Source organism: Mustela erminea, chromosome 5 (genome assembly GCF_009829155.1).
Source record: "Mustela erminea isolate mMusErm1 chromosome 5, mMusErm1.Pri, whole genome shotgun sequence".
NCBI lineage: Eukaryota > Metazoa > Chordata > Mammalia > Carnivora > Mustelidae > Mustela > Mustela erminea.
The window spans coordinates 71,786,441-71,812,357 of record NC_045618.1 but is presented as its reverse complement, the minus strand read 5'-3'; the positions used below and the strand labels follow the sequence as shown (position 1 = coordinate 71,812,357).

The following is a 25,917-nucleotide window of genomic DNA, read 5'->3' as shown; positions in this document are numbered from 1 at the left end:
TGAATTGGGTCAGGTTTGGTTTTTGTTTTGTTTTGAGGCTCCACACCCAGCTTGGGGCCCAGACTCACAACCCTGAGATCAAGACCTGAGGTGAGGCTGAGAGTCGGGCACTTACAGGACTGAGCCACCCAGGCGTCCCGGGTCAGGTTCTTTCAATTGCTAGGAGACTACATTTTTCTTAGGTGCACAAGGTTTGTGCCTTTTTTTAAGGATTGTATACTTGAAGATGTTGATATCTTTTTATGGATTCATAATACCCTGTAAAATATATATAAACATTTTTAGAGGGAAAGCAAATATGCCCTAAATCCTGGCTCAGGCTGTCTCCATGGGCTCCCAAATGGTGAGGGAATTGAGGAGCCATTGGCAGACACTTGGCTGGGTTTCTGATCAGTACCTGTGCCCTTCTCCGTGCCTTTCTCTGCTCCTCATCACCCTTCCCTTTTGGTTCCCATAGGTCAGGGTTTGTGACTGTTTTGCAACACTCCCCCTGGGCTATCGGCCAGTGACAGTGTCCAGGAAGCTCCTGGAGAGCAGGTCCACATCTTATTCTTCCCCGCGCTCATGTTAATGCTGGCAAGATGGGACAGAGCTGCAGGAGCAAGGTCCTATTACAGAGCAGGACTGGGGGTCAGCCTTGGGAAGGAGCAGATCTTGTCTGGGAACAAGACAAGGGGGCCTGCAGGGCTGAGAAATGTATGCATGGGGGAGGGGAAGGGCACACCTCCCACCTCTCCATCCGTCCCACAAATCTGATGGTGGGCAGAACTTCCGAGATGAGAGGAGCTGGTGGGATGAGGACCAAGCAGGCGGAAGTTGCTGATGACAGTTGGGGCGAATGTCAGCATGGCTCGGTGGAGCAGACCATGCATTCATGAGGCTCCAGCCTGCCCAGGCTGCCTCCTGCAGAGGTCAGAGAACTGGGCTCAAGAAGCAGGTCAGCAGAAGTTTCAAGGGCATCTGCTGTGGATGGGCAGAAGTTTGCCACGGGCAGTGACTGCCCGTGGGAAGGGTCAAAGCCTCTGAGCCACGACACCCAGATAAGGAGATTAGAGGTACAGCTTCTGCTTTCTCGCCTTCACCTTGGAGCTACAACTCTGACTTCTCAGCTGGGCGCTCCGAGTGCTGACTCTGTGGAAGGTAGGTATGTGCTAACCATATATTAGCATACTCGGGTTTTCCTGCATGTTCACGTACGTGTTCTGTGTGCACGCACCAAGGTGTTGACTGGGCGTTCATGAGGAGGGAGCGCAGGTGAACTGCGGTAGTGGTGGGTAATCTGCATCTTCTAATTGTTCTACGACCCATATGCGTTTCTTTTGAAATAATAGAAAGGTGTTTTGTTTTAAAAATATATTTAGTGTTGGATTCGGGTGGAAAAAACCAGGCATCTGTAAAGTCATACAATCAGCTTTAAAAATTGATCCAGGTAACACTTTACATGTCAGTATAAGCCTCAGAATGCAGCTTATGGAAGAGGAAGACTGTTGTTGTTGTTGTTTTAAAGATTTGTTCATTTTCAGGCGCCTGCCTGGCTCCGTCGACTAAGCATCTGCCTTTGATTTGGGTCGTGATCTCAGGGCCATGGGACTGAGGCCCGCTTCGGGCTCTCTGCTTAGTGACGAGCCTGCTTCTCTCTCTGCCTCTGCCTGCCGCTCTGCCTACCTGTGATCTCCGTCTGCCAAATAAATAAAATCTTTTAAAGGGCACCTGGGTGGGTCAGTCAGTCAAGCATCTGCCTTCGTCCCAGGTCACGATCCCAGAGTCCTGGCATCAAGCCCCACATCGGGTTTCCTGCTTAGTGGGGGAGACTGCTTCTCCCTCTCCCTCTTCCTGTCACTCCCTCTGCTTGTGCTCTCTCTCTCTGTCAAATAAATAAATAAAATCTTTTTAAAAATCTTTAAAAAAAATTTATTCATTTTAGCGAAAACACGTGGGCACATGAGCCATGGGGAGGAGTAGTGGGGAAGAGGTGCAGAGGGAGAGAGAGAGAAAGAGAATCCCAAGCAGACCCACCCCCCTCAGCGTCCCCACCTGCTGAGCTTGGAGCTCTTTACTGGGTTGGATCCCAAGACCCCGAAACCATGTCCTGAGCCAAAACCAAGAGTTGGTTGAGCAACCAACCAAGCCACCCAGTGCTCCTGAAATAGGAAGATGTTTTGATACAAACATCATATAGTCATAAGTCTGTGTAATTTATCTACATTGTCATGTGTGTCAAAAGTTTATTCTTTTTATTACACATCACAGGTTATCTAATCTGTTGATGAACATTTGGGTTTTTCCAGTTTGGAGTTATTGTGAATAAAGCTGCTATGAAATTAGTTTTTCTTTTCTTTTCTTTTCTTTTTTTTTTCTTTGAGAATAGAAGTATTTGTTTCTGATGAGTATACATCCAGGAGTGGAAGTGCCAGCTCCCAGGTTATATATATGTGTAGCTTTAGTAGGTCTTATCAACCAGTTTTCCAAAGTGGACATACCAATTTATATTCCCGTCGACAAGACCACTTCACCACACCTTGCCCACACTTCAAATGGTCAGTCTTTTGCATTTTAGGTATTCCAGTACATAAACATTGGTATAGCAATGTGGTTCTCATTTACATTTCTTACATGACTAATGATATTGAGCATTATATGTTTAGTGAGCATATGAATGTCTGCATTTGTGAAATATCTGTTCAGAGTCTTGTATTTAAAAACTAATTTTTAAGGAGATAATGCACATAACATAAAACTCAGCATTTTATCTATTTTAAATTTTTATTTATTTTAAAGGGATTGAGAAAGGGGGCACACAGTGGGGAAGGTCAGAAGGAGAGGGACAGAGAATCTCAAGTAGACTCCCTACTGAGCACAGAGTCTGATGTGGGGCTTGATTCCACCACCCTGAGATCAGAACCTGAGCTGAAATCAAAAGTCAGATGCTTAACTGACTGAGCCACCCAGACACCCCAAAACTTAGCATTTTAAAGCATACATTTCAGTGGTTTTTAGTATATACACAATGATATGCATTATCTAATTCTACAGCACTTCCCTCACCCCAGACAAGAAACGCCATACCCACTAGGCAATCACACCCCATTCTTCTACTTACGGGCAACCTCTCACTTACCTTCCGTCTGTACAGATTTGCCTATCCTGGACATTTCATAGAAATTGAGTGGCAGTTAGTGGCCTTTTGTGTCTGACTTATTTCACTTAGCAGAATGGGCTCAAGGTTCATCCATGTTGTAATATGGATCAGAATTTCATTCTTTCCTATTGTCAGATAACATTCTACTGTATGGATATACCACATTTTGTTTACCCATTTATCGGTTGACGGATTTGAGTTGTTTGCACTTTGAGCTTAAATGCTGCTATAAACATTCATGTGTAAGTTTTCATGTGAGCATGTATTTTCAGTTATCATGGGCACATGAACCTACGAGTGGATTTGCTAGGTGATACAGTGACTACTATGTTCAACCCTTTATGTAACTGCCAACCGGTTTCCTCAGCAGCCGCACCATTTTACATTCCCAGCAGCAAAGCATGTGGGGCTCTTTACCCATTTTCAACTGGGTCAGTGAAGCATTATTCTAAAAGTAAAAACTGGAGATATCTTATATATCCAATAATAAGAGGTTGGTTTAATAAATCATGATACTACATGGTATAGAGTAATATTAAAACTATTATCAAAAAACAGATCTGTAAGGACTAACAGAATAAATTGGATTAAAAAAGCAAATAGCTAATAGCCATATTTGTGTAACTCACAAGTTTTAACTATGATGTCAAAAAAGTCTAGAAGAATATGCAGCAATTCTAAATATGGGGAGAGAACACAGAGCAAGTCGTAGGGACTTTCACGCCTGTCTTTCTGTCTTTGGTTTGCAGTCTTTTACTTTTATTTATTTGTTAAGATTTTATTTTCTTATCTGACAGAAAGAGACACAGTGAGAGAGGGAACACAAGCAGGGGGAGTGAGAGAGGGAGAAGCAGGCTTCCTGCAGAGCATGGAGCCCAACACTGGCCTCAATCCACAACCCTGGGATCATGACCTGATCCAAAGGCGGACGCTTAACCAACTGAGCCACTCAGGTGCCCCAAGGTCTGAACTCTTAAAAATAAATATGAGGTGGTGGATTTTTGGGGGGTAATTTTTAAATTATTTATTTAGATGAAACATATCAAGGAAATTTTGTGTTTGGCTTGGGCTTAGGGGTAGGTCTGAGAAGTTCTGTGGACTACTGCAGAACAACTTCATGCCAAGGCTTGTTAAAATGGGACATTTTTATCTTGTCAAATGCTCAGTGAAGCATTTGTTCTAGCTGTTAAAAGTTCCCTAATTATAAAAAGGATTATTGACAATAAGGATGGTAGAACGCACTACAATTAAATCTGGCCATGATATAAATGCTAAATGAAAAACATCAGTATATAAAAAATATAAAATCTACTCTTGCATATGCCAAAATACGGACCAGGAGTCTTTCCGGGCAGTGGAATTATAGGTGATTGTCTTCTTCCTTATGCCTTTTTGATTTTTCCAGACTCACAATGCCCATGTATAATATTTATAGTTTTCAATACTGTAATATATCAAATGTAGTTTGTAGCTTGCCCATGCTTAACCAATCAGATCCAAAATGCTAGCCATGTGAAATGATTTAGGGTTGATATGTCTCAAAGCTTATGGTCTCCGTGAGAAAATGATGTTTTCTAAGAATACGCGATGGCACATGTAGACAAAAACACTAGTAAGCAAACAACTAAAGTTCAAAATTATGTATTGCATACAATTCTGATTTTTTTAAAGTGTAAACATATGTTCATGAAAACACTAGAAGAAAACAAAATGTTAACAGCAATCAGTTTGTTAGTATAGGGCAGGCATGTGATTAATTTTCCTTCTTCCTGTCCTTCTGTTTCCAGTTCTAATAAACATGTATAGCCTTATCATTTGAAAAAGTTTAAAATTCAGTCTGGGAAGGAGAACAGTGTCTCTCCCCAGATTTGGAATACTGGCATTTTCTTTCCTTCCCTTCTTCTTGCTCTCTCGCAACTCCTAGCCATCCTGGGATTCCTTCTCCACTCAGTTCCCACAGTTCCTCTCATCTTCCATTCCCCCAGCTCTATCCAGAGCTCATTTCCTCTTCCCCAGATCACGATAACAACCTCTTACCCTAGTTGATTTTCCTGCTGTGCATTCTCTCTCTGACCTACTTCTGAAAGCACAAATGCTGGAATAATCCGCTTGCATGACGTTGCTCCCTTGTTGAAAAAACCATGGCTCACGTTCCTAATGCTATTACTTGGAGTCCTCAGCATGACCTTGGGACTGGCAGGCCTGGGCAGTGGGGGACAGCATTACTGCATCCTCACCAAAGGCTAGGCTCCAAGGGGCAGCCTTCTTTAACTCATATTTTATGAAAAGGCAGAGCATCCTGACTGCGCCAGCTTCACGAGAAGGGTTGTGGAGTCCTGCTACACACAGATTCAGGCTCCACTGCTGACCTCGAATTTACTTAATCCCGAGTTATTTCCTCAGCTACCACACGGATATCTGCTTCCTTCCTGGGGTGGCTGTGAGCAGTCAGGGCCAAGCGCTCCGTGGTGGTCGGTGGCTGGCTCTCTTCTGATCTCTCATCCTTACGGGATGGCCCTCTCCTTCTCTGTCACATAGAGATCTCAAGAACTACTATCAGCTGCCCCTTTGCCGTAGGAGTTCACCCCAGTTCATTCTCCCCATTCTTCATCCAGTCCCAGGGTGACCTCTGCATGGCAGACATTTCCCCTTTGAGGTGTCCCCACTGCCACCTGCCCTACAAATACATTCCTCTCCAATTTGGCTTTGTTGAAATGTTCAGACCAGTGGCCCAAACCTCCTTATACTCAGGGGCTCATTTCTTTGAACCTTGATGTGGTCCACTCTTTGAAACATCTCTTAAATTGGCTCGGCTGTGATGGTTGTCCCCTGCCGCCCTTAAGGTCCTCGTCCTCATCTCCAGCAGTGACACCGCAACACCTAGCCTCCCAAACAGAAACCCAGCAGGCTTCATGGACCTCTCCCTCTCCTTATCCCCCCACGTCAGCAAGTCTAGCTCCCTCTTCTCAAGCATGGCCCGAAACCATCCTACACCATTGCTTTATGTAAGGCCTTCATCCCGTTCTGCCTTAAATGTGGCCATAGGCTCACTTCTGCATTTCCCACATCTCCAGCCTCATCCCCCGCCCCTCCTTCCCGCTGCTGCTGCTGCTGCTGCCCCCACAGCCACTCACAGCGCAGCTTCACAGCCATTATATTCCAGCCTTGAGCTAAGCTTTATGCACTGCCTTTCATAAATCCCCTGGTGATTTCTCCTGTTACGGTAGATGTTAAGATCCCCATGTGAATGATTAGCAAAGATCCACAGAAGCTCAAGTAACCTGCTTAAGAAGTGGGGCCAGGGTCTGGACAGCCAGAGCCAGCACCCTCAGCCACCAGATGGTTTTGCTTCTGTGTTTGCCCTCCCTTCAGTGGCCTGGACCTGTCGGTTGACTTCTGGATGAACAGATAGGGGCCCTGGGTCTGTGGCTGTCCAGTGTTTAATAAATGGGATGTGTCCCTTGCAGAGAACCAACACTATGTTTACTCAGCCTTAGGGTATTGGTTGAAATCAGGTTCTACCACTTTCTGACTCTCATCTTCCCTCCAAAAGTTTACCTTTAGGGAAAGAATTTTTTTTTTTAAGTTTTAAATTATAATATCCATTATAATGACACTTTCCACTGTGGAGCCCCACAGGATTAATACGGGGCTGCAAAAATCAACTGTGTTGGTGTTGCTGCCGAAATAGCCAGTTAAAGGGTAACCCCAGAAAACCTATTCTGATGCTTTCTTACTGATTAAATAAACGAGCTGGTGTTGACCTAGTGTGTTGTAATAAATCAAAGGTTATAAATTGACTGCATATACTTTATCCCACATGTAGAAGTCTGAGCAACCATCGTGATCAAAGGAAGATGCGGTTTAAAAAACTGTTTCTGTTGGCTTTTCTCCTGCACAAACGTCCCTTTCTCTCTTTTTCAGTTTCATTTTGGATTAAAGATGTGCGATCAGACCTTTCTCGTTAATGTATTTGGCTCCTGTGACAAATGTTTCAAACAACGGGCTCTGAGACCAGTTTTCAAGAAATCTCAACAGCTCAGCTACTGTTCAACATGTGCAGAAATCGTAAGTGCCACTTTAAAAGAATTCGGGTAGTTATCTTGTTTTAAAATGATGGCTAATATCAGGGTCCTGTGACAGATGAGTCACCATCCCATTGGTTTATTCACACAGACATTTTGAACACTCTTGGGCTGAATGATGCAGCATAGCGTGGGGATTTCAAGGTGTGAACCCTCTGACCTCCGGGGTTCAAATCCTAGTTATGTTCCTTGCGTTCCTAGTTATGTTCCTTGGTGCCAACAGATTTCAACTGACTTAGGAGGTCAGTTTTCAAATATGTAAAATAGGAACAATAACATCTACCTCATAGGGCTTTGTGAGAATTCAGTGAGTTCATTTGATAAAGCATTTAAAACAGTACCCAGCAGAGGCCGTGCTCAATGAATGTTTTAGCTATTACTACTTTTTTAGGGCTAATGCTTTTTGCTTTTGCTTTCTGTCTTCTTGACAAGTAACCAAGCCAAAATAGACTCTGGCAAACAGACAGCCTGAAAGTGCCTCTCCGAAGGCCATGATCCAGATTTCCAGCTCTGCTGAAGACTGGACCCTCCAGGGCCTCTGTAGAAAGCAAAATTAAGTTCAAGGAAATGTGCTCCTTAGGCCTAAGATGCTGAGGGCCAGGGACTGAATATAAATCCTTACATTTTTTCACAGAAGATAAATCAGTCCTTACTAGAGGTGGCTATGCACAGGCTTTTCACATCTTTGTAGCATGCCCATAGCATGGCGGAAGCCCTAGAAATTAGCCCTGAGCGGATGTGCAGAGCCGGGCTCAGTAATACAGCTCAGCAGAGCCCCCAGCTGGTCAAAAGTGGTAAAGTACTGTTCTCCAAAATCCCAACTGGAAATGCCTCATTATCAACACAGTTTTAAAACCATCTGCCAAAGAGAGGAAAGAGGATTTTTACATTTTATCCAACTTAAGAGGAAAACTCAGTATTCATCCTCTTGGTCCCACTGTAACCCATGACAGTAATTACATTTAAAAAATTATTCTCGTAAAGCTAACGGCAAGTAAACAGCCCGGAGAGACACACAGGCTTTGGTACAGCGTCATAATCGTGACATCACAAGATTCAGGCTCATTGTAACGGGCTTCTATCCACAGCGCACTGTGTTCTAAACGTGGCTCTGTACATCAGACTGATGACATTTGGTTCTTAAAATAAGCCTGCTTTCTGGGGCCCTGACATCCTGGAGCAGTGCTACTTATTAATCTTAGCTATTTTTAAAATCTTTTTTAAACAGTTTCTTCTGTGGATACTGGGAGCCCAGAGTCCCTGTTGTCACATCCTGTGGCATCAAACATTCTCCCCAGGGCAGAGGCTCTGCCTGGAGAGCTTTTCCAGGAAACTGTCACAGGCTATCTCCACAAGCACTTGGGGGTTCCCAAATATTCGGACACCCTCTTGTGGCTGAGGAGACATCCAAAGACTGACAGTAAATTTCCACCTGGGTTGCATTTGTGTAGCGCCCCCCGTCCCAGGCCCTTTTCATGAATAGGGGAAACGCTGTAACTCCACTCCTGCTGAAATGTAGAGGACCTCAACTTTTCTGATCTCCTTCTTCCTTACTTAGAAAAAGGAGTTAAAACCAAAGTACAGAGAGGCACTTCGCAAACTTTGCCATCTGTTAAGAAGTCACATGACCTTATCTCTAGATGGTAGGACCTCTAGAATGGAGGATGTTTGGGGTTTGTTTTACAGAGAGGACCTCCAGAGAAGGGCACACCCCAGTGTGAAGCTCCGCTCACCCCAGGTCACAGGCAGGCAGACCTCGAGCAGGCACACATCCCAGGATGGGCCACAAGGGGTCACTGAGGACGTGATGAGAGGATGCTGTTTTCCTAGGCCTGAGGTGACCCTCCTGAGAAGTGCCTCCCATGACCTAGTGTCTCGTTTGAATTACTTCGGGCGAATTGCTCAAGTGTATCAGGGAGCCTTAATAATAATGAGCAAACAGTTTGTGTCAGGCACAGCTCTGAACGTGCTGCGTGGTCACCCCGATGAGGCCTTTCTGGGGAGGTGTTATCCAGTCACAGTTAAGGAGCCTGAGACACAGCCAGGGTTTATCCTCAGGCAGTATGACCTAGATGGGACTGGTGCTATCTTGAACTTTTGCTCTACAGACTCTGAAGCACAGTTCATATTTTTGCTTTTATAAGTAGTTGCATGTATCTAAAGCATATTTATATATTGACATTTCATATTTGTTTCATTTTAATTATATATTTTACATATTCTGTTTAATACATCCACTTCATAAACTAACATTAACTGAGGACCTACCATCACCAATTACTATGCTAAATACTGAGGATAAATGATGAATAAAACTACACTGATGGAAAGGGAAAGGGGAGCTAGATGGCGGTTAATACACAAAGCTATGATGGAGAAGTCTGCTAAGAGATTCACTCACATTACCTTACTTAAGTCTTGTAACAGCCCGATGAAGTAGATTTTTTAGATAAGGAAACTGAGGAGCTCAGAATCTAACCTCCTAGACCACCATATATAGATGAATACAGATTCCTTCCAACTTTTCTTTGGTAAAGAGCTGCCCAGGGCAACAAGTTGAGGCTAGATTGTTCAGGGAGTAAGGGGTGAGGATAGCCCCCAAAATCCTCTTGGGAATGTTTGTTCTGGAATTTACAACCTTAAATTAGCCTTCTCATTTTACACACACACACACACACACACACACACACACTCACACACGGTCATGGATAGAGGAAAAGGGAGAAGCCATGGTTTGGATCCTCCCCACTGAAGTCCAGAAGACAGGTTGCCCGATGAAGCCACACTGCCTCGGTCCAAATTCTGCCTTCGCCTCTTTCTCAAGGTGTGACTCAAGCAGATCACCTAACCCGTGCCTCCGTGTCCTCGTTTGTAAAATGGGGACAACAGTATCCATTCAGGGTGATCACTGCAATTTACTAATGTAAAGTGCTTGGAACAGTGCCTGACACTGCCGGGGACTGGGAAAAAGAGATGCTTGAGCCTGCCGTGACGTCGCTAAATTTGCTAGTTACCCCTAAATACCCACTAAATTCATTGCCCCTAGTAACCTTTCATTCTGGGGTGGAGGAAGCTGCCTCAGAAGGGACACATCTGAGATCACGGAGTGTGGGTCCAAACACCCGGGTCTGGACCCCTGTATACTAACCCCGGCTCTGCCAGCACCTCGTTTTGCTGACCCCAGGCCAGGGACTTAATTCCCTATGTGAAGAGAGGAAAAGCAAAACCAAGAGTGCGCTTCCTAATGCCGCAAAGCCTCTACAGCTTCTCAGAAGCCAGATTTCGCTTTATTTTTGTATATTTAAGTCAACAAAGGAGGAACGTTTCCCATTCGCTGTGGGGAGCGGCACGCAGGTGAGGCCGGTATCAGTGTATGAGCAGTGCGGGCTGGGCCTCGTTGGGCAGTCATCGCTTATCCACTCTGCAGGCGGCAGCCACTCGGCAGCCTATCAAGGCCCACTAAGGGGAGACCGGTGCCGGGGAAAGGGAGAGTAGGAAGGCCGTGTCAGCGGGACTTCACCGGCTCCCAGGAGCCGGGCAGTCCTGGGTTGGAATCCCAGTTTGGTCCTTCATCAGGTGCGTGTCCTCCGGCAAGTCACGTTACCATCACTGAGCCTCGGTTTCCCCACCGGTAAAATGGGCACGATACTCCCGGCTTCTCCCGGGTGGTGTGCGCAGCAGCAGCACCGAGGGCATCGCCCTGGGCACAGCGCCAGCGTGCTGCAGGTTCCAGGGCGGGGGGGGGGGGGGGCGGAGGGGGCGCCGGTGCCCGCCCGTGTGGCGGGCGGAGGGGGGAGTCGGCCGCCGCAGCCCGGCTCGCAGCCGCCGCGTCAGCGCCGGAGGGCGGGGCCGCGCTCGGGGAGACGGCGGTGGAGCTGCGCGGGGCCGCTCCCGCCCGCTCGCAGCCCAGGCCTCGGTCGCCCGCTCACCCGCATCCCGGCTCTCCGCTTCCCTCCCCGCCGCGTCCCGGCGCGAAGATGGCAACCGACGGGCTGCACGAGAACCAGACCCTGGCGTCGCTGAAGAGCGAGGCCGAGAGCCTCAAGGGCAAACTGGAGGAGGAGCGGGCCAAGCTGCACGACGTGGAGCGTGAGTGCGGGCCGGGGCGGGGGCTGCGCGCCGGGAGGCGGGCGGAGGGAACCAGACGGGCCCCCGGGGGAGCGCGGCTGGCGGGGGCTGGGGGTGGGCGCTGGGCCTCCCGGGGAGGGAGCCAGGACTGCGCCGGCGCCAGGGATGGGCCCCCGGTTCCCGGGCGTCAGGAGAGGCGCGGGTCGCGGCCCGGAGCCCCGGGGTGCGCGGCCGTGGGGCCCGAGCGGGGAGGCCCTCGGAGACGCGGGACACCTTGCAGAGCACACACCCCACCCTTCGCTAGCGGAGGCCGTTCCGCCTCTGGGCGGGGGCGCCTGTGGTAGCAGCCCCTGGCCGCTGTTCTTACCTCCCACCCTACCCCCTGAAGGATCTTGGGACCAGTTCCCTCCATCACCTGCCTGGGAGCTGCGAACTGGTTGCCTTCTTGCCGGAGCCGGGTGGAGGGGGGTGTCGGCCGTAGCCAACGTCGGAGCCTTGGTGGGCGCGGCCTAGGGTAAACTCCGGTTTTGTTTTTCCATCATTTAGCTTTCTCCATCACTGTGGAGCCTTTTCTCAGTTTTGCTTTTACGAGGAACCAGGCTGAGTTAAAAACCTCGTTTTTCCACTCTGCCCCCTTTCCTTGGGCGAGGGGGTGTGGAGAACCAGATGAGGGAAAAAGGCAGAGGAGAAGAAGAAAAAGGGAAAAGCAAAAGGGGGGGGGGGGAAGCAAGAGAGAAAAAAAGCAAAAGAAGCTTTTGAATGGATGCGGTGCGTTTGGCATAAAAGAGCAATGCCAGTCTTAAATAAACTTAATTATTGACCACCACCATAATTCAGAAACGGCTCTGTGATTTTTATGAGCCAGCAATTAAATAGCCAGGTTAAATGACTCTTGGTGGGATCCGCTTCTCTTTACCATCAGATGGTTTGTCCTCAGCAGAGTTTGGGCTCAGGGCCAGGCTTGGGGAAGTGGCTTTATCTGCTTTTCAGCTCCGAGGGTGGCAGCTCCCCTTTGCTGAGCACAGCCTCCCCCCACACCACACCCCCGCCATGGTACCCTCAGGCACCCCTCAGGCTCCTACCATTTCTATCTGGTGCCACCCCTTTTAAAATCTATTTGGAGAAGAAACATGGGGTTCATGCTAGGTCGTTGAGCGCCTGATGCCTTTCTTTGAAAATCACTTGATAGAAGCAGATGATGTGATTCTATAGAGTGTGCTTTCTTTCCAAGGGGACTTCTTTAAATCAGAGACATGCTAAACCGCTTATCATTTAGGGTTGTGTCCAGCTACAATGAACTATAAACCCCAAATAAAGCAAATTGGGAGTTATTTTCCTTATATCACAGGAAGAAGTGTCAATGACCACGAGCTTTGGTTCAGCTGCCTAGTGTGCCATCTAGGACCCAGACTCCATGCTTTCTTCTCCATCACCCTGAAAACACTGGCATTAGCCCCATGATTATACTATGACTGCCACAGCTCCAAACATAACCTCTGTATCCAGGGCAAGAAGGGGCAATGTGGGCACCAGCCTCTTGTTTTCCTTCTTATCAGGATAGCAGAAGTTTTCCCCAAAGCCTCCTTTCTCCCAACAGATTTTGTACTTTATTGGCCAGAAGTAGGTCACATAGTTATTGCAAGGAAGACTGGGAAAGGGAGAAGTGAACTGGACACATTGTCATCCCCAGATAAAGCTGGGCTTCTGTTGTCAGCGAGCGGTAGGGAACAGCAATTGGGAGGCACTGGGCAAAGTCTGCCTCATTTCACTCTGCCAGTTCCTGCATTGTACAGATGCTGTCGATGATGCTGTCTGTGTGGGGTGGGTGCCTCTGAGGTAGGTCTTCTGACTTCTGCATGTTACAGATGAGGAAACTGAGTGAAGGGACTTGCCAGGGGACTGCAGCCAGTAAGTGGTGGGACCAGGATTCCAGCCCAGGCAGTCAGAACTCCAGCCCAGCCTCACTTCAGCTCTGTGCCTAGTCCCCTTGGGCTCTGTGCAGAGGAGGTTCTCCAGAAGCTCTTCATCAGCAGGGCAGACTGCCTGCAGGGAACCTCTCAGTCTTTTCCTTGACTTGGGAAATGGCCTTAAGGCAGAGAGATAGTCAAGGTAGAGCTTTTCAACACAGAACCCCCATCCTGCCAAGGATGCGGTACCCTCAGAAGCCAGGGCTGAATTGTGGACCCCCAGTGGAAAGGTCTGTCTCCATATGGATAGAAGTCAGACCTTTGGCCACCGTTAAATAGAGGAAATGGCTTATATGGGTCCCAAGGGGAAGCCAGCCTACATGAAACTTCTTAGCCCGGGGCCTTGGGCCCCTGCCTTTCACCTTATTCCTTCAGAGCTTCCTCCTCCCTAGATGTTTCCCCTTACAGGATGTTTTGGGAATGTTTCCCCTGCCTTCTGCTTACCTTCTACCATGGTTAAGTGTTTCCTTCCTTGATTGTAAGACATTTTAGAATCATGAAGTTATAGCTTATATTAGTTTCCTCTTGCTATTGTAGAAATTTCCATAAACATAGGGGCTTAAAGCAACATAAATTTATTCTTCTACTGTTCTGGACATCAGAAGTCTATAGTGGGTCTTCAGGGCCACATTCCTCCTGGGACCTTTAGGGGAGAGGTTCTTTCTTGCCTTTTCCAGCCTCTGGAGGCTGCCTGCAATCCTTGGCTTGTGGCCCCACACCCTCTGACCTTTCTGTCATCACCTTCTTTGACCCTGATCTGCCTGCCTCCCTCTCATAAGGACCCTTATGACTACAGTGGACCCACCTGTATAAATCAGGGTAATCATCCTGCCTCAAGATTCTTAACATAATCATATCTACAAAGCCCCTTTTGCTATGTAAAGTAACATAGTTACAGGTTCCAAGGATTAGGACATGGAGATCTTTGGAGGTCCTATCCCACAGTTCTCAAAACTAGAAGGGTCACTTGCTTCAGCCTCAGTCCTCGGGCACAAAAAGTTTCCTTCCCCTCCTCTTCGTAACCTTATGGATGAGGAGACTGTTGAGATCCAGGGAAGCATAAAGGGAATGCCTTAAGCTTCTGCAGCTACTCTAAGGGAGAATGGGGGTGGGGGTAGATGCCAGGGTTCGGGCCCCTCGTATTAGCTCTCCTTCTCACCCTGCTAGGCCATCTCTCAGGCAATGGAGATTTACATTGAAAAGGAAAAAAAAATCCATGTATGTGTATGAAAAGGTCTCAATATGAAATTGAAAAAGTACAAAACAGTGTAAGAAGACCTCATTAGCTTAAACAAGGGATGCTTGTATGTGCACTGAATTTGTGGCAGGATGCATGAGAAATTTGTTTTCTCTAGAGAGAGCCCAGGGGAGTGAGGGGAGGTAGAGGTACTTTTCACTGTAGAGCCATCTGTGCATTTCCTGCTTTGATAATAAAAAATGAGAACCGGAATGAGAGTCAAGATCAAGAACAAAGATGAGAGTTCAACTTTAAAGAGTCCTTAACTTGAAATTAAACAGAAGAGTGAGCCAGGAAGGGCAGGAGGCACGCTGTGTTTATGTCAGGCAGCATGTATGGTAGCCTTGTCGGGGCTGTGGGGGGCTTCTTCCAGATTTCCAGACTCTTTGAGGGCAGATTCTAATCTAGCATAGGAACAAAGCCACTCAAAGAAGATGTATGTAATTTCTTGAGTACATATCAGATGCTGTTTATTCACTTTTCTATCTCTTATCAGTGTAACTTTGTGAAAGGTTTTGTTCTCAAAGGCTATATGATAATAGCAACCTTGGACTATTCTGGTTTTATGGTTTAAGGAGAAACCAAGGAAAACCAATTTCTGGATTAGTCTGAAGCAAATACATTGACTGGCTTTTTCCAAGTTTTAAGGAACTATGCTGTGCAGCCTGAGGCTGGACGTGAGTTTCCCTACAAACTAATCTTGCTGCTGCTCTCGCCCATGCTGCCTGCAGCGAACCTGCCTTTCATCTCTCCCCTTGCTTCGGCTCTGTGTCCATAATTGCAACAAGCTAGCTCACACAAGTATCTCTAGGGTACCATCATAATAAACCAAGGCCCACTATAACAAATCTAGAAATCTAGGAGCAAACAAGCCATTCATAACCCCACCACCCAGAGGTAGCCACTTTGAATATTTTGATGTATTTCATAACTTATGATTTTATGTTTGTGCTAATTATTTGTGAGCATACTTGGGATTGTCCTAGATTCAGAGTTTGAGCCCAATTTTAAATTAACACAATGGATTCCATAGCTCCCCGTATCATTTTGCCATTCTGTTTAACGTCAATATTTTGATTTTACTGTATGGAGGCATGTAGTACTCCGTCTGAAAGACTGCACCATTGCTTAGCCTCTCCAGCTAAGCAATTCTGGGGAGATTTTTTTTCTGTGTCTAGCAAATGTATGTTTTGGAGCAATTCCAAAATCTCAAGCACACAGAAAGTAATGTGATTGCAGATGTTTTCCTTCCGTCCAAGTGTTTGAGGGTTTTTATATCTCACCCCATTCAATCCAAGGGTAGAATCAGAGAGGATCCGTTTTTTAATTTTTTCATTTGTATTTTTTAATTGAATCTAGCTGACATACAGTGTTACGTTAGTTTCAGGTGTACAGCAGTGATTTGATAACTCTGTAGGTTATGCTCTGCTCACAAGAGTAGCTACCATCTGTCCCCAAACAGCTCTATACAATATCATTGACTGTACTCTCTATCCTGTTATCCCATTTTATCCCCGTGACTTAGTATTTTTTCTTTTTTTATTTAAATTCAATTAGCCAACTTATAGTACATCATTAGTTTCAGATATCACATCCAATAACTCATCAGTTGAGTATAACACCCAGGGCTCCTCGCACCACGTGTGCCCTCCTTAATGCCCATCACCCAGGTTCCCCATCCCCCCATTGTCCCCATGACTTATTCATTCCATAACTGGAACCCCGTACCTCCCTCTCTTCTTCCCCCATTTTGCCCATCCCCCACCTCCTCCCCTCTGGCAGCCCTCAGTCTGTTCTCCGTATTTATGGGTCTGCTTCTGCATTTGTTTTGTTTTTTAGATTTCAAATATAAGTGAAGTCATATGGATTTGTCTTTCTCTGTCTGACTTATTTCACTGTCACAAATGATAAGATCTCATTCTTCTACAAGAAGTATGCCATATTGTGTGTGTGTGTGTGTGTGTATCACATCTTCTTAATCCATTCCTCTATCAATGGACACTTGGGTTGCAAAATGAATTTTTTAGAATTAGCTTTAGATAATTTTTCATCCTTGGTTCCTTAGATCTTCCACCAAATAGTGGCCATCAAAGACAGTTTATTGGTGCAAAATTTGGAAGGTGATTCAGCCTCCCCTTTCCTTACTCCAGTTCCTATGGATCCTTCAAAACCAGGTACCTGTGACGTCCCCTCCTGATGGCACAGCTCCCGGCAGAGTCAGCCGGGTTACCCTGGGCTCCCCACCACCTCTGTTACCTCACTACAGCTGCGATCTGCCCCCTGCAGACCATGAGCTCGGGAAGAGCAGGGACTGTCTTATTCTTTTCTATACCTGGCATGTACTCAGGGTTCTAGAGACCTCATTCAAGCTGTAACTCTTCAATTTAACACATGTGAGATTTACCAGATAGAGATGGGATGGAGTGGGTTTAGAGTAAAACCTATATATGGAAAGGAAAATGCAGTGAGAAAAAAATTATTAGTAGCCGGGATATGGTCAGGCTCACATTAGATAAGTAAGGCCCCATATCGATTGGGTGAGTCATCTTTTTAATTCATTAATTTTTTTTATTTTCATGAGAGGGACATAAAATAGCTCTGGTTGTCCCCATGCTGAATTGGGGAAAGCAGCAATGATATCAATGTGAAGTTTCCAAACAAAACACCAAATAAAATGTGCTCACAGCTCTGAGCTGGTACAGACTTGTATAAATGGCCTATAAGAATTTAGAAAAGTCACCATCTTTAAACTATATTCAGTGTGTTTTTAAGAATGTATCTGTAAAAAACTGCTGTGCCATTTGTGGCAATAAAGAATGCAATGTTTTGGGGTGTCTGGGTGGCTCAGCGGGTTGAGGCCTCTGCCTTCGGCTCAGGTCATGATCTCCGGGTCCTGGGATCGAGTCCCGCATCGGGCTCTCTGCTCAGCAGGGAGCCTGCTTCCCTTCCTCTCTCTCTGCCTGCCTCTCCGTCTACTTGTGATTTCTCTCTGTCAAATAAATAAATAAAATCTAAAAAAAAAAAAAAGAAGAAGCCTGCTTCCTGCCCCCCTTTTCTTGCCTCTCTGTCTACTTGAGATTTCTTGTCTGTCAAATAAATAAATAAATAAAATCTTAAAAAAAAAAAAAAGAATGCAATGTTTTAGCAGACGTGATAGCACAATAATTGCACATTCATGTAGTACTTTTATCTTTTTTAAGATTTTATTTATTTATGTGACAGAGATCACAAGTAGGCAGAGAGGCAGGCAGAGAGAGAGAGAGAGAGGGGAGGAAGCAGCCTCCCTGCCAAGCAGAGAGCCCGATGTAGCTCGATCCCAGGACCCTGAGATCATGACCTGAGCCGAAGGCAGAGGCTTAACCCACTGAGCCACCCAGGCACCCTTTAAGATTTTATTTTTAAGTCATCTCTACACGCAACATGAGGCTTTACCTTACAACCCGGAGATGAAGAGTTGCACACTCCACCCACTAAGCCAGCCAGACACCTCTCATGTGGTACTTCATAGTTCAGCAAGGACTTTTTATAGTTTGGATTTGCACAGAGACTTTTAACTGCTTCACACTCTTATTCTTCTATCACAAAGAAATGGGGCAATTAAATGAAACCAAGACTTCTGGGAGAAGTGGCTGATTCTAGGGCCAGAGCAGGGAAAGAACATGATCTTAGAATAAGAAACACTTAGGGGGCACCTGGGTGGTTCAGTCATTAAGCGTCTGCCTTCACGTCATAATCCCAGGGTTCTGGGATGGAGTTCCACACTGGGCTCCCTGCTCAACAGGAAGCCCGCGTCTCCCTCTCCCACTCCCCCTGCTTGTGTTCCTTCTGTCACTGTCTCTCTCTCTCTCTCTGTGTCAAATAAATAAATAAAATCTTTTTAAAAAAATGCTTAGAGAACAATAGGAACATGTCAGAAGGTCGGGGCACTTGCTTGACGGGGCTCCCACGGAGCAAATCAGTGACTAGTTGAGTGTTAAAATAAATAATAATGCTGAGGGATTATAACTCCTTGAATAAGGTAAGAATCCATGAGTCCCTCTAATATGAATGGGTGAATAAATACACTGAAGAAGAGGGGAGGCTCCTTTTATTAGTAAGACAGCTAAAAATGCAGACGGAATGATGGAATTAGGAGAATCACCTGCCCACCATCATCATCACCCATTCAGGCAAGAATCATAAACAGATGTTGAAATGAGGGTATTGCACTTTGAAGAGTGACAGTTTCGTTACAAAAGGCAAAATGGTAACTCTCCAGTGAAGAAACCCGGCGGACACCACCTCAACCGAATGGTCAGCGTGTACAGCGCCAGTGACGGGACCCAGGGACGACAGGTGCCTCCTGACGGGGCGCACTGGTGGGGACTCGGTGTCCGTCTGTGGCGGTCCTTCCAAACACGCGTTGCCGGCATCTGATCGTGAGCAGGCGGCAGACAAGCCCACGCTGGAAAACTCTAACCGGAAGCTAAAGAAACATGACCATTGAGGGCAGCCCATGGTTCTTGGATTTTCTTTTGCTGTAAAGATATTATTGGGACAATGGAGAGTAACTCAGTAAGGTCTGTAGATTGGATGTAGCATCACTTCGGTGTTTATGTTCTGACTTTGATAATGTGCTGTGTGGCTCTGTCAGAGTTCCTTGTTTTTAGGAAATAGACAATGCAGTGTGTAGAGAGACCAAGGGGAGGGAGGGAGGATTTCTGAGAAGTCGTGCTGTTGTCAGAGGCTTAAACCACAGCCCGGTCTGGTCCTTCTTGCCCCATTTCCATGAGGGAGGTGGCACTTCCCAGCATGTGGCAGCAGCTCCAGGGAAGGAAGAGGGCCACCGGCAGCCTTGCCTCACAACCCCCCAACCACCGTGCTGCACCGCTGTGCTGAGACACCACACCTTTCCTGGGCCTGTCCCTTGTCTCGGATGCCCCTTTCCCTCCTTCTCACCTGCCTGGGGGAAAGGCCCAGCTGGGAGAGTTGGAGGAAGGAGAAGTGGAGGGGAGTGATTTGGGGCCCCAGTTTTTCCTTCTGGCACAGCCTCTAACCAGAAGGGCACTGCACAAGGGGGCAAAGCCATGGGGTCCCCCAGCCTCAGTCTCCTCATCTCTGGATGTGGGGCCGGGACATGATGGTCTCTTCATGGGAACGTGGCTCCTTCTGGGACTCCTCAGTGACAGGCTCAAGAGAGGCCTGGGCCCAGCCCCTGAGAGATTCCTTTTTGGAGCTCCTCCCTGATGTGGGTTGCCCCTGTAGGTCACGTGTTTAGACTTGTAGAATACTGATCTTTATTGGCACCGGAAGTTTTCAGTAACCCCGGGGGTGTACCATGTGGTGGCTCCCTCGTCCATTCTTGCCTGCAGCACGTAACCAGACCCCCAACACATCCCAGGCCTGTGCTAGGTACAGGGGCTTCAGCCAGAAGTCACAGTGCCTGCCGAACAGCAGCATGGGTGCACGCTTCGCCACCTAATGGGACAGTTCTTGTAAAGTCACTTTCCCTTGTGATCGGAAAGGTGGGTAAAAGAACCAAAAGCCCCAGCTTCTCTCCCAGTTGGCTGTCTGAACTTATTGTAGCCAAAAAACCCTGTGAGCCTCAGTCTCCTCACCTGTTAAATGGGGACAGTGATCTCGCTCTGCTGCTCATCCTGCCCACCTTGCAGAGCTATGGCCCTTCAACAGAAGAATTCTGTGTGGTGGAAGGCACGTTGTCTCTGTAGATGAGGTCATCTTGCTGATCCCTCAGCACACAAAGATAGACATGCTCTGAAAGATGTGGGGTATTAAACACAAAGCGAGAATGACAGTGTTGTCTCTACCCTCTCCTGAGTTTAATAAAAGAGAGTTATGAAGGCATAATAGTAAAACAAAACCAAACCAGGAGAATCAAACTGTGGCCCCAAAGACCCATGTCATCCCTTTGCTGGCGTATGGCTCAGAATCCAGTCGTTGGTGACGGAACTGATTGTAGCCTGTCCTTCTAGTGCACCAGGTGGCCGAACGGGTGGAAGCTCTCGGGCAGTTTGTCATGAAGACCAGGAGGACCCTCAAAGGCCATGGGAACAAGGTTCTCTGCATGGACTGGTGCAAAGATAAGAGGAGGATCGTGAGCTCCTCCCAGGTAGGTGGCATCTGCTCTGGGAGGGCGCTCAAGGGTCTGACTTGATCACTGAAGAAGAAAGAGAACTTTCCTTTTCAAAAAACCCTGTCTGCTCTCAATCCCTCTGCTTATTCTCCACAGGACATGAGTTAGCATAGTGCAGCATTCTCTTGCAGACTGTAGAATGTCACTGATTTGGGTGGATTCAGAGTTTATGGTAATAACTGAAACGTAAACTGTATCTGAGAAGCCATTCAGAATTATTTTTTCCTGAGCATACTTCAGGGCTATATTTGGGAATGAAATTCATTTTTTAGATAGTGGGGCATTTCCCCCCAAATTGAGGACATAAGTGCTTGTGGCTTCTTTTAGTTTAAGAGTTCCTAAACTCTTTTTATGCCTTAAAGAATAAATTTAAGATACGTATTTTGTAAAGTATAATTTTTCATTCATTTTATGTAGTTGACATAGTCTCTTCTACATCTTACGTACTAGTTTTATCTATTGCTGCATCACAAATTACCTCCAAATTCAGCAACTTAAAACAACAAATATTATTTCACATGGTTTCTGAGAGCCAGATAAGGGTGGCTTATCTGGGTGGGTTTTTTTTTTTTTTTATGTTATGTTAGTCACCAGTACATACATCATTAATTTTTGATACAGTGTCCCATGGATGGTTCTGGCTCAGAGTCCCTCATGGGGTTACAGTCAAGATGTTGGTCAGGGCTGAGGTCAGGGCACAGCTCCACTAGGGCAGAAACTCATTTCCAAAATGGCTCATCGACTGGAGGCCCTCCTTCTTCACCATGTAGACCTTTCCACAGCGCTGCTCAGGAGATGGTAGCCAGCCTTCCCCAGAGCAAGAGGGGGAGAAGGAGGCCGAAGCCCGGCCGTCAAAGGTCACATTCCTTCACTCCTGCTGTTTTCCAACCCTGACATGAGGGAGGGGCCTCTACAAAAGTGTGACTCTCAGGAGTCTGGTGATCACTGCGTGGTCCCTTTTATGTCTATTTTGATGTAACATGCATTGAAGTATAAAATTATAAACTGAAGTCCCCTATTTTTATGGCCAGTTTGGTCTCCCCTCCCACCGTTCCGACTTTCAGCCCAGATTTTCCAAAGGACAATTTTGGGGTTTTTAATAGCCCTTTTAAATATAAAAACTGTACGTGATCTAAATAATCCACACCCTCCAACATCTGTGTCAGGTTGTGTTTGGTAAGGACAGGTGTTCATAATCTCCTGTATTACCTATAGATCGAATGTGTCATGTTGTACTTGCTTTCTTTAAGTTCATAAAACATTTATCTCTTACGTATGTTACCGTGTTAAAGAAACCCTGAAAAAGAGAACAAAGAAGCCATTTTACTCCCACCACCCTGTCCCAACCATATTACTATTTCAGAGCATTTCTTTCCAGACTTTTTTTTTTTTTTTTTTTTACCAAGTTGTGATCAAGATACACATGTTGCTACCTAGCCTTTTTGACATTTTTTTGTCCTTCAAAGTACAATAGATATTGGATTTTTCTGTCATGCACATGCTGTTCTTATTAGAGAGGGAGGAGGGACGTTGCTGACACGCCGCATCCATCCCGCTCTGCTGCGAGAAGACGAGAGGCGGGTGGGCGTGGGAGGAGGCTGGAAACAGCAGGAACATTCTGGAGCAGACGGAGTGACTCAGAGCAGCCCTTCTCTCTCGCAGGCAGGAGATTAATTAGCCTGACTGCGTGGGGTCGGGCTTGGGGTGGGGGTGGTCTCTCCAGGTTCACAGGCCCCTGGTGTATAAATCTGGGCTTCTGGAGAGGCCCACATTTGGTTTCATGGCTGATTTTAGCCTCTTGGGTGCCTTCTTCTCTCCAGAGCCCACAGTGGGTGGGCAGTGGGGCCGGCAGGCAGGCAGTGTTGGGGAGGAAGCCGCCAGAAGGAAGGCCAGCTCGGACAACACACGGAGAGCCAGGCTCCAGGTGGGGGGGGGGGGCAGATGGCCCACTTCGACTTTTTTCCTGGGCCTTTTAGCCACATGCAGCAAGAATACAGAAGTCTTCCAGTGGATCGTGCAAGGAAAGCAACCATGTCACTTTGGATAGTCAGACCTTGCTTGTGTCTCTTAGTGGCATCTCTCCCCACCACCCTTACATCATTGTTCACATTTAGCTCCAAACAGCTTCAGTGATTACAAAAACCAAGCATGCCGTGGAGGCGGCCGACCCGGCCATCTTCTTCCTCTGTCAGGCAGAGTCTGGGGGCCCAGAGGACCTGCACACCACATGCTGGGCAGGTGGCTGCCCTGTAGGGACCAGGGCTCATGTGGGTTTTTATGACACAGACACGACTTTGTGGTGACCTCTGACAGCCCCAGTGTGACTGCAGCAGCCGTCATGGTGAAAGTAGCCTCGCCAGCCCTGAGCCCACCCTGGGCAGCGAGTGCTCTGCGGAGGGGCCCCACCGTGACAGACTGGAGTTGCACATTGTTCTCAGCACAGATGTGAAACGTCCGGGTGGGGAAGTGACACTGATATCAGGCCTGCGCAGCCCAGATTGGAATGCGTGCTGGTAAAGCTCTGGCCCAGAGAGCGGGGAGCACGGGGCACAGAAGCCAGGATGGCTGGTAGGGGTGGGGAGGGAGGAAGTACCCTGGCAGGTACCTCGAGGTAATTTCGGGTCTGTCTCACCCCTTTCCAGCTTCTTGTCAGGACGTGTGGGCGATGACAAGATACCAATAATCAGTGCTTGGTTTCTAAATGGTCTAGAAGTCTCTGCGCATTGCTTTGTATTCCACAAGCAGTGTCCCATTGAGAACTGAGCCTGTAATCGGGCTGGACAGTTCAGCCCCTCACTCCCTCCCTGTTGTTCAGAGATCAGCTGGAGGTTCTGAGGTCTCCTGCACGCTGCCCGGCCAGACGCAGCTCTCCCGAGCATTCTCAGCAGCCCCCTGTCAGGACCGGCTGATAGCTCCTAAGCTGTTGACTCTTTTTCCCTCCAGGATGGGAAGGTGATCGTGTGGGATTCCTTCACCACTAACAAGGTAAGAGGTTGTCCCTGGTGCTTTGAGCAGCACCTCAGAGCCCCAGCCCTGTCCTTCTCCCTGCCAGATATCCCCGCCATGGTCATCCAGCTCCTCGGCTGCCTGTCTGGGGTTGGAAACCCCAGGAAAGCCCATCTTGCGTTGGGACAGCTCAGAAGCCCATGGCTGTGTCCATCTCCATCCTGAGCTGAAACCCCTCCCCCAGGAAGGAGCACACAGAGCCCCCAAAGAGGGCACTAACACGCCAGAAAGGGCCTGGCCTGGAAAACTCAGCACATTCACATATGCATATATTATTTTTCTCCTGAGGGGTGGTAGGAGGTTCCTGAACCCCCAGCCTTCTCTGCCCTCTGTGTCTTTTTTTTTTTTTTTTTTTACAATTTTATTCATTTATTTGACAGAGACACAGCATGAGTGGGAACACAAGCAGGAGGAGTGAGAGAGGGAGAAGTAGGCTCCCCGCTGAGCAGGGAGCCCAGTGTGGGGCTCAATCCCAGGACCCTGAGATCATGACCTAAGCCAAAGGCAGATGCTTAACCACTGAGCCTCTCAGGCGCCCCTGTCCTCTGTGTCTTTGACCGGACTCTGTAGCACCGTGGACATGAGCAGACAGCAGAGGCAGGGGGAAGCTGAGGATGCAGGGAATTGAACTGACTCTCCACTGATAGCCTGCAAGTCGGGCCTGGGCATGCTCAGCTCCAAATCTGACCTACATTTAGACTCTTAACTAGAGAGAAAGGCGAAAATCTCTGTGGAGGTGTGCTCACAAGCCTGCCTTGTATTGCCTTTTACCGTAACAACTGCTATGTATTCCATAGTGGTTCTGTTATTTATATGGGGAAGGTCTTTTCTTTCACCATATGAGACAAAGAGACCTCTGTGTGCCTCAAACCCAGCAGCATCCACATTCTGCATGAGGGAACGTGTTTAGTAAGTGTTGTCGCAGACAGGTGCACACAGCCTGATCAAGGGGGTCCCAGAACCATCTTCTGGAGCAGAGTCCCTCATGGTCAGGTCCCTGGGAAATAGTAAAGATGGCAGCTTAGCAGTTTGCCAGGGGTTTCCTCTCCAGCACCTCCCTCCATGGAGTCCTCTCCTTCAGCCAGCACGCCTTAGTGTCTTCAAGAGTGTGGGGTTTTGTTGCTTCTGTTTAAAAGCCCAAGGATGTCATAGAGCACACACTGCCTGATTCCTGGGGAGCCGTGGTGTTGCCACTGTGGCCCCTGACAGGGAACATAGCTGTTACTTGTAAGGAACGGGGCCTGTGGCACCTTGTGCTTGGAGTGGCCATTTGCTGCCGTGGGTTATTCTAGGCATCCGAAAGGCTGTAACTGAGAGTGACAGAATTTCTGCGAGCAGTATCAGGGCCTGTGTTTCCCCCACAAAAACACAGAGGATCATAACAGGAAAGAAGACCAGCACTGAAAGGTACTGAAATCATCTAGTCCCATCCTCTCCCTTCACCGACGGGGAGAGACTGAGGGTGGACAGGTGGTCATTCTGCTTGTGGCCGCACATCTTGATGGTGTTGGAGCCAGGACCCGGGGCCCATGTCTCTCAGGGAAAGAAGCCCACAGACGCAGAAAGTTTCACATTGTGGCTTTGTTCCCTGTCAGCATGCAGGAGAATGTGGGTGACACGACCATCAGCCAGGAGCAGGAACTGCTACCTCTAGGTCTCATCACTCCCACGTTATGGGGTCTCTCAAGATCACCCTGCCCTCGCCCGCTTTTGTTCTGACCTTCCCAGGAAGGTGTCAGGACCCACAGGGGACAGAGGCCCTTGGAGACTCACAGGGCAGCAAACACAGCATACATGTAGGATCATTTAAGAGTAGATTTTGAAAATAGGGAGAATCTGAGTAAATAAGGTAAAGCGTATAACTGAAGTGAAATTCCGACAGACCTTTCACAGAAAGTGAGCCCCAATATTCGTTCAGAAGAACAAGGGGAGTATCACATTAAGAAAGAAGTCGGGGCACCTGGGTGGCTCAGTTGGTTGGGCATCCAACTTCGTTTCCGCTCAGGTCATGATCTCATGAGTCATGAGATCAAGCCCCACGTTGGGCGCCACACCTTAATATGTTTGTGTAGGAGTGCTGCTCGTTCCCTCTGTGAGGCTCACGTTCTGTGTTTCAGGAGCACGCAGTCACCATGCCCTGCACATGGGTGATGGCCTGTGCATACGCCCCGTCTGGATGCGCCATTGCATGTGGGTAAGTAGGGGTCAAGCAGCTTTTCTGATCTCCCGTCTGCCATAAAACACTGTTCGATGGGCAAAAACAAGCAAACAAACCCGAACTT

General features: G+C 47.6%; 1 protein-coding gene across 2 annotated transcripts in view; it reads left to right on the top strand.

Moving 5' to 3' along the window:
• Positions 1–6,944: 6,944 nt before the first annotated feature.
• The window catches only part of GNB5 (G protein subunit beta 5), a 44,123-nt gene continuing 25,150 nt past the window's right edge, over positions 6,945–25,917 (top strand). Inside the window, exons 1-5 of one of the 2 annotated variants that reach the window (XM_032343747.1) lie at positions 6,945–7,207; positions 11,202–11,313; positions 20,469–20,605; positions 23,573–23,614; positions 25,753–25,829. In XM_032343747.1, coding sequence (XP_032199638.1) covers positions 7,082–7,207; positions 11,202–11,313; positions 20,469–20,605; positions 23,573–23,614; positions 25,753–25,829 — 494 coding nt within the window. In that variant the 5' untranslated portion in view covers positions 6,945–7,081. Of the gene's footprint in view, positions 7,208–11,008; positions 11,314–20,468; positions 20,606–23,572; positions 23,615–25,752; positions 25,830–25,917 lie in introns of those variants that run through there. The other variant, XM_032343748.1, reaches the window with a different exon arrangement.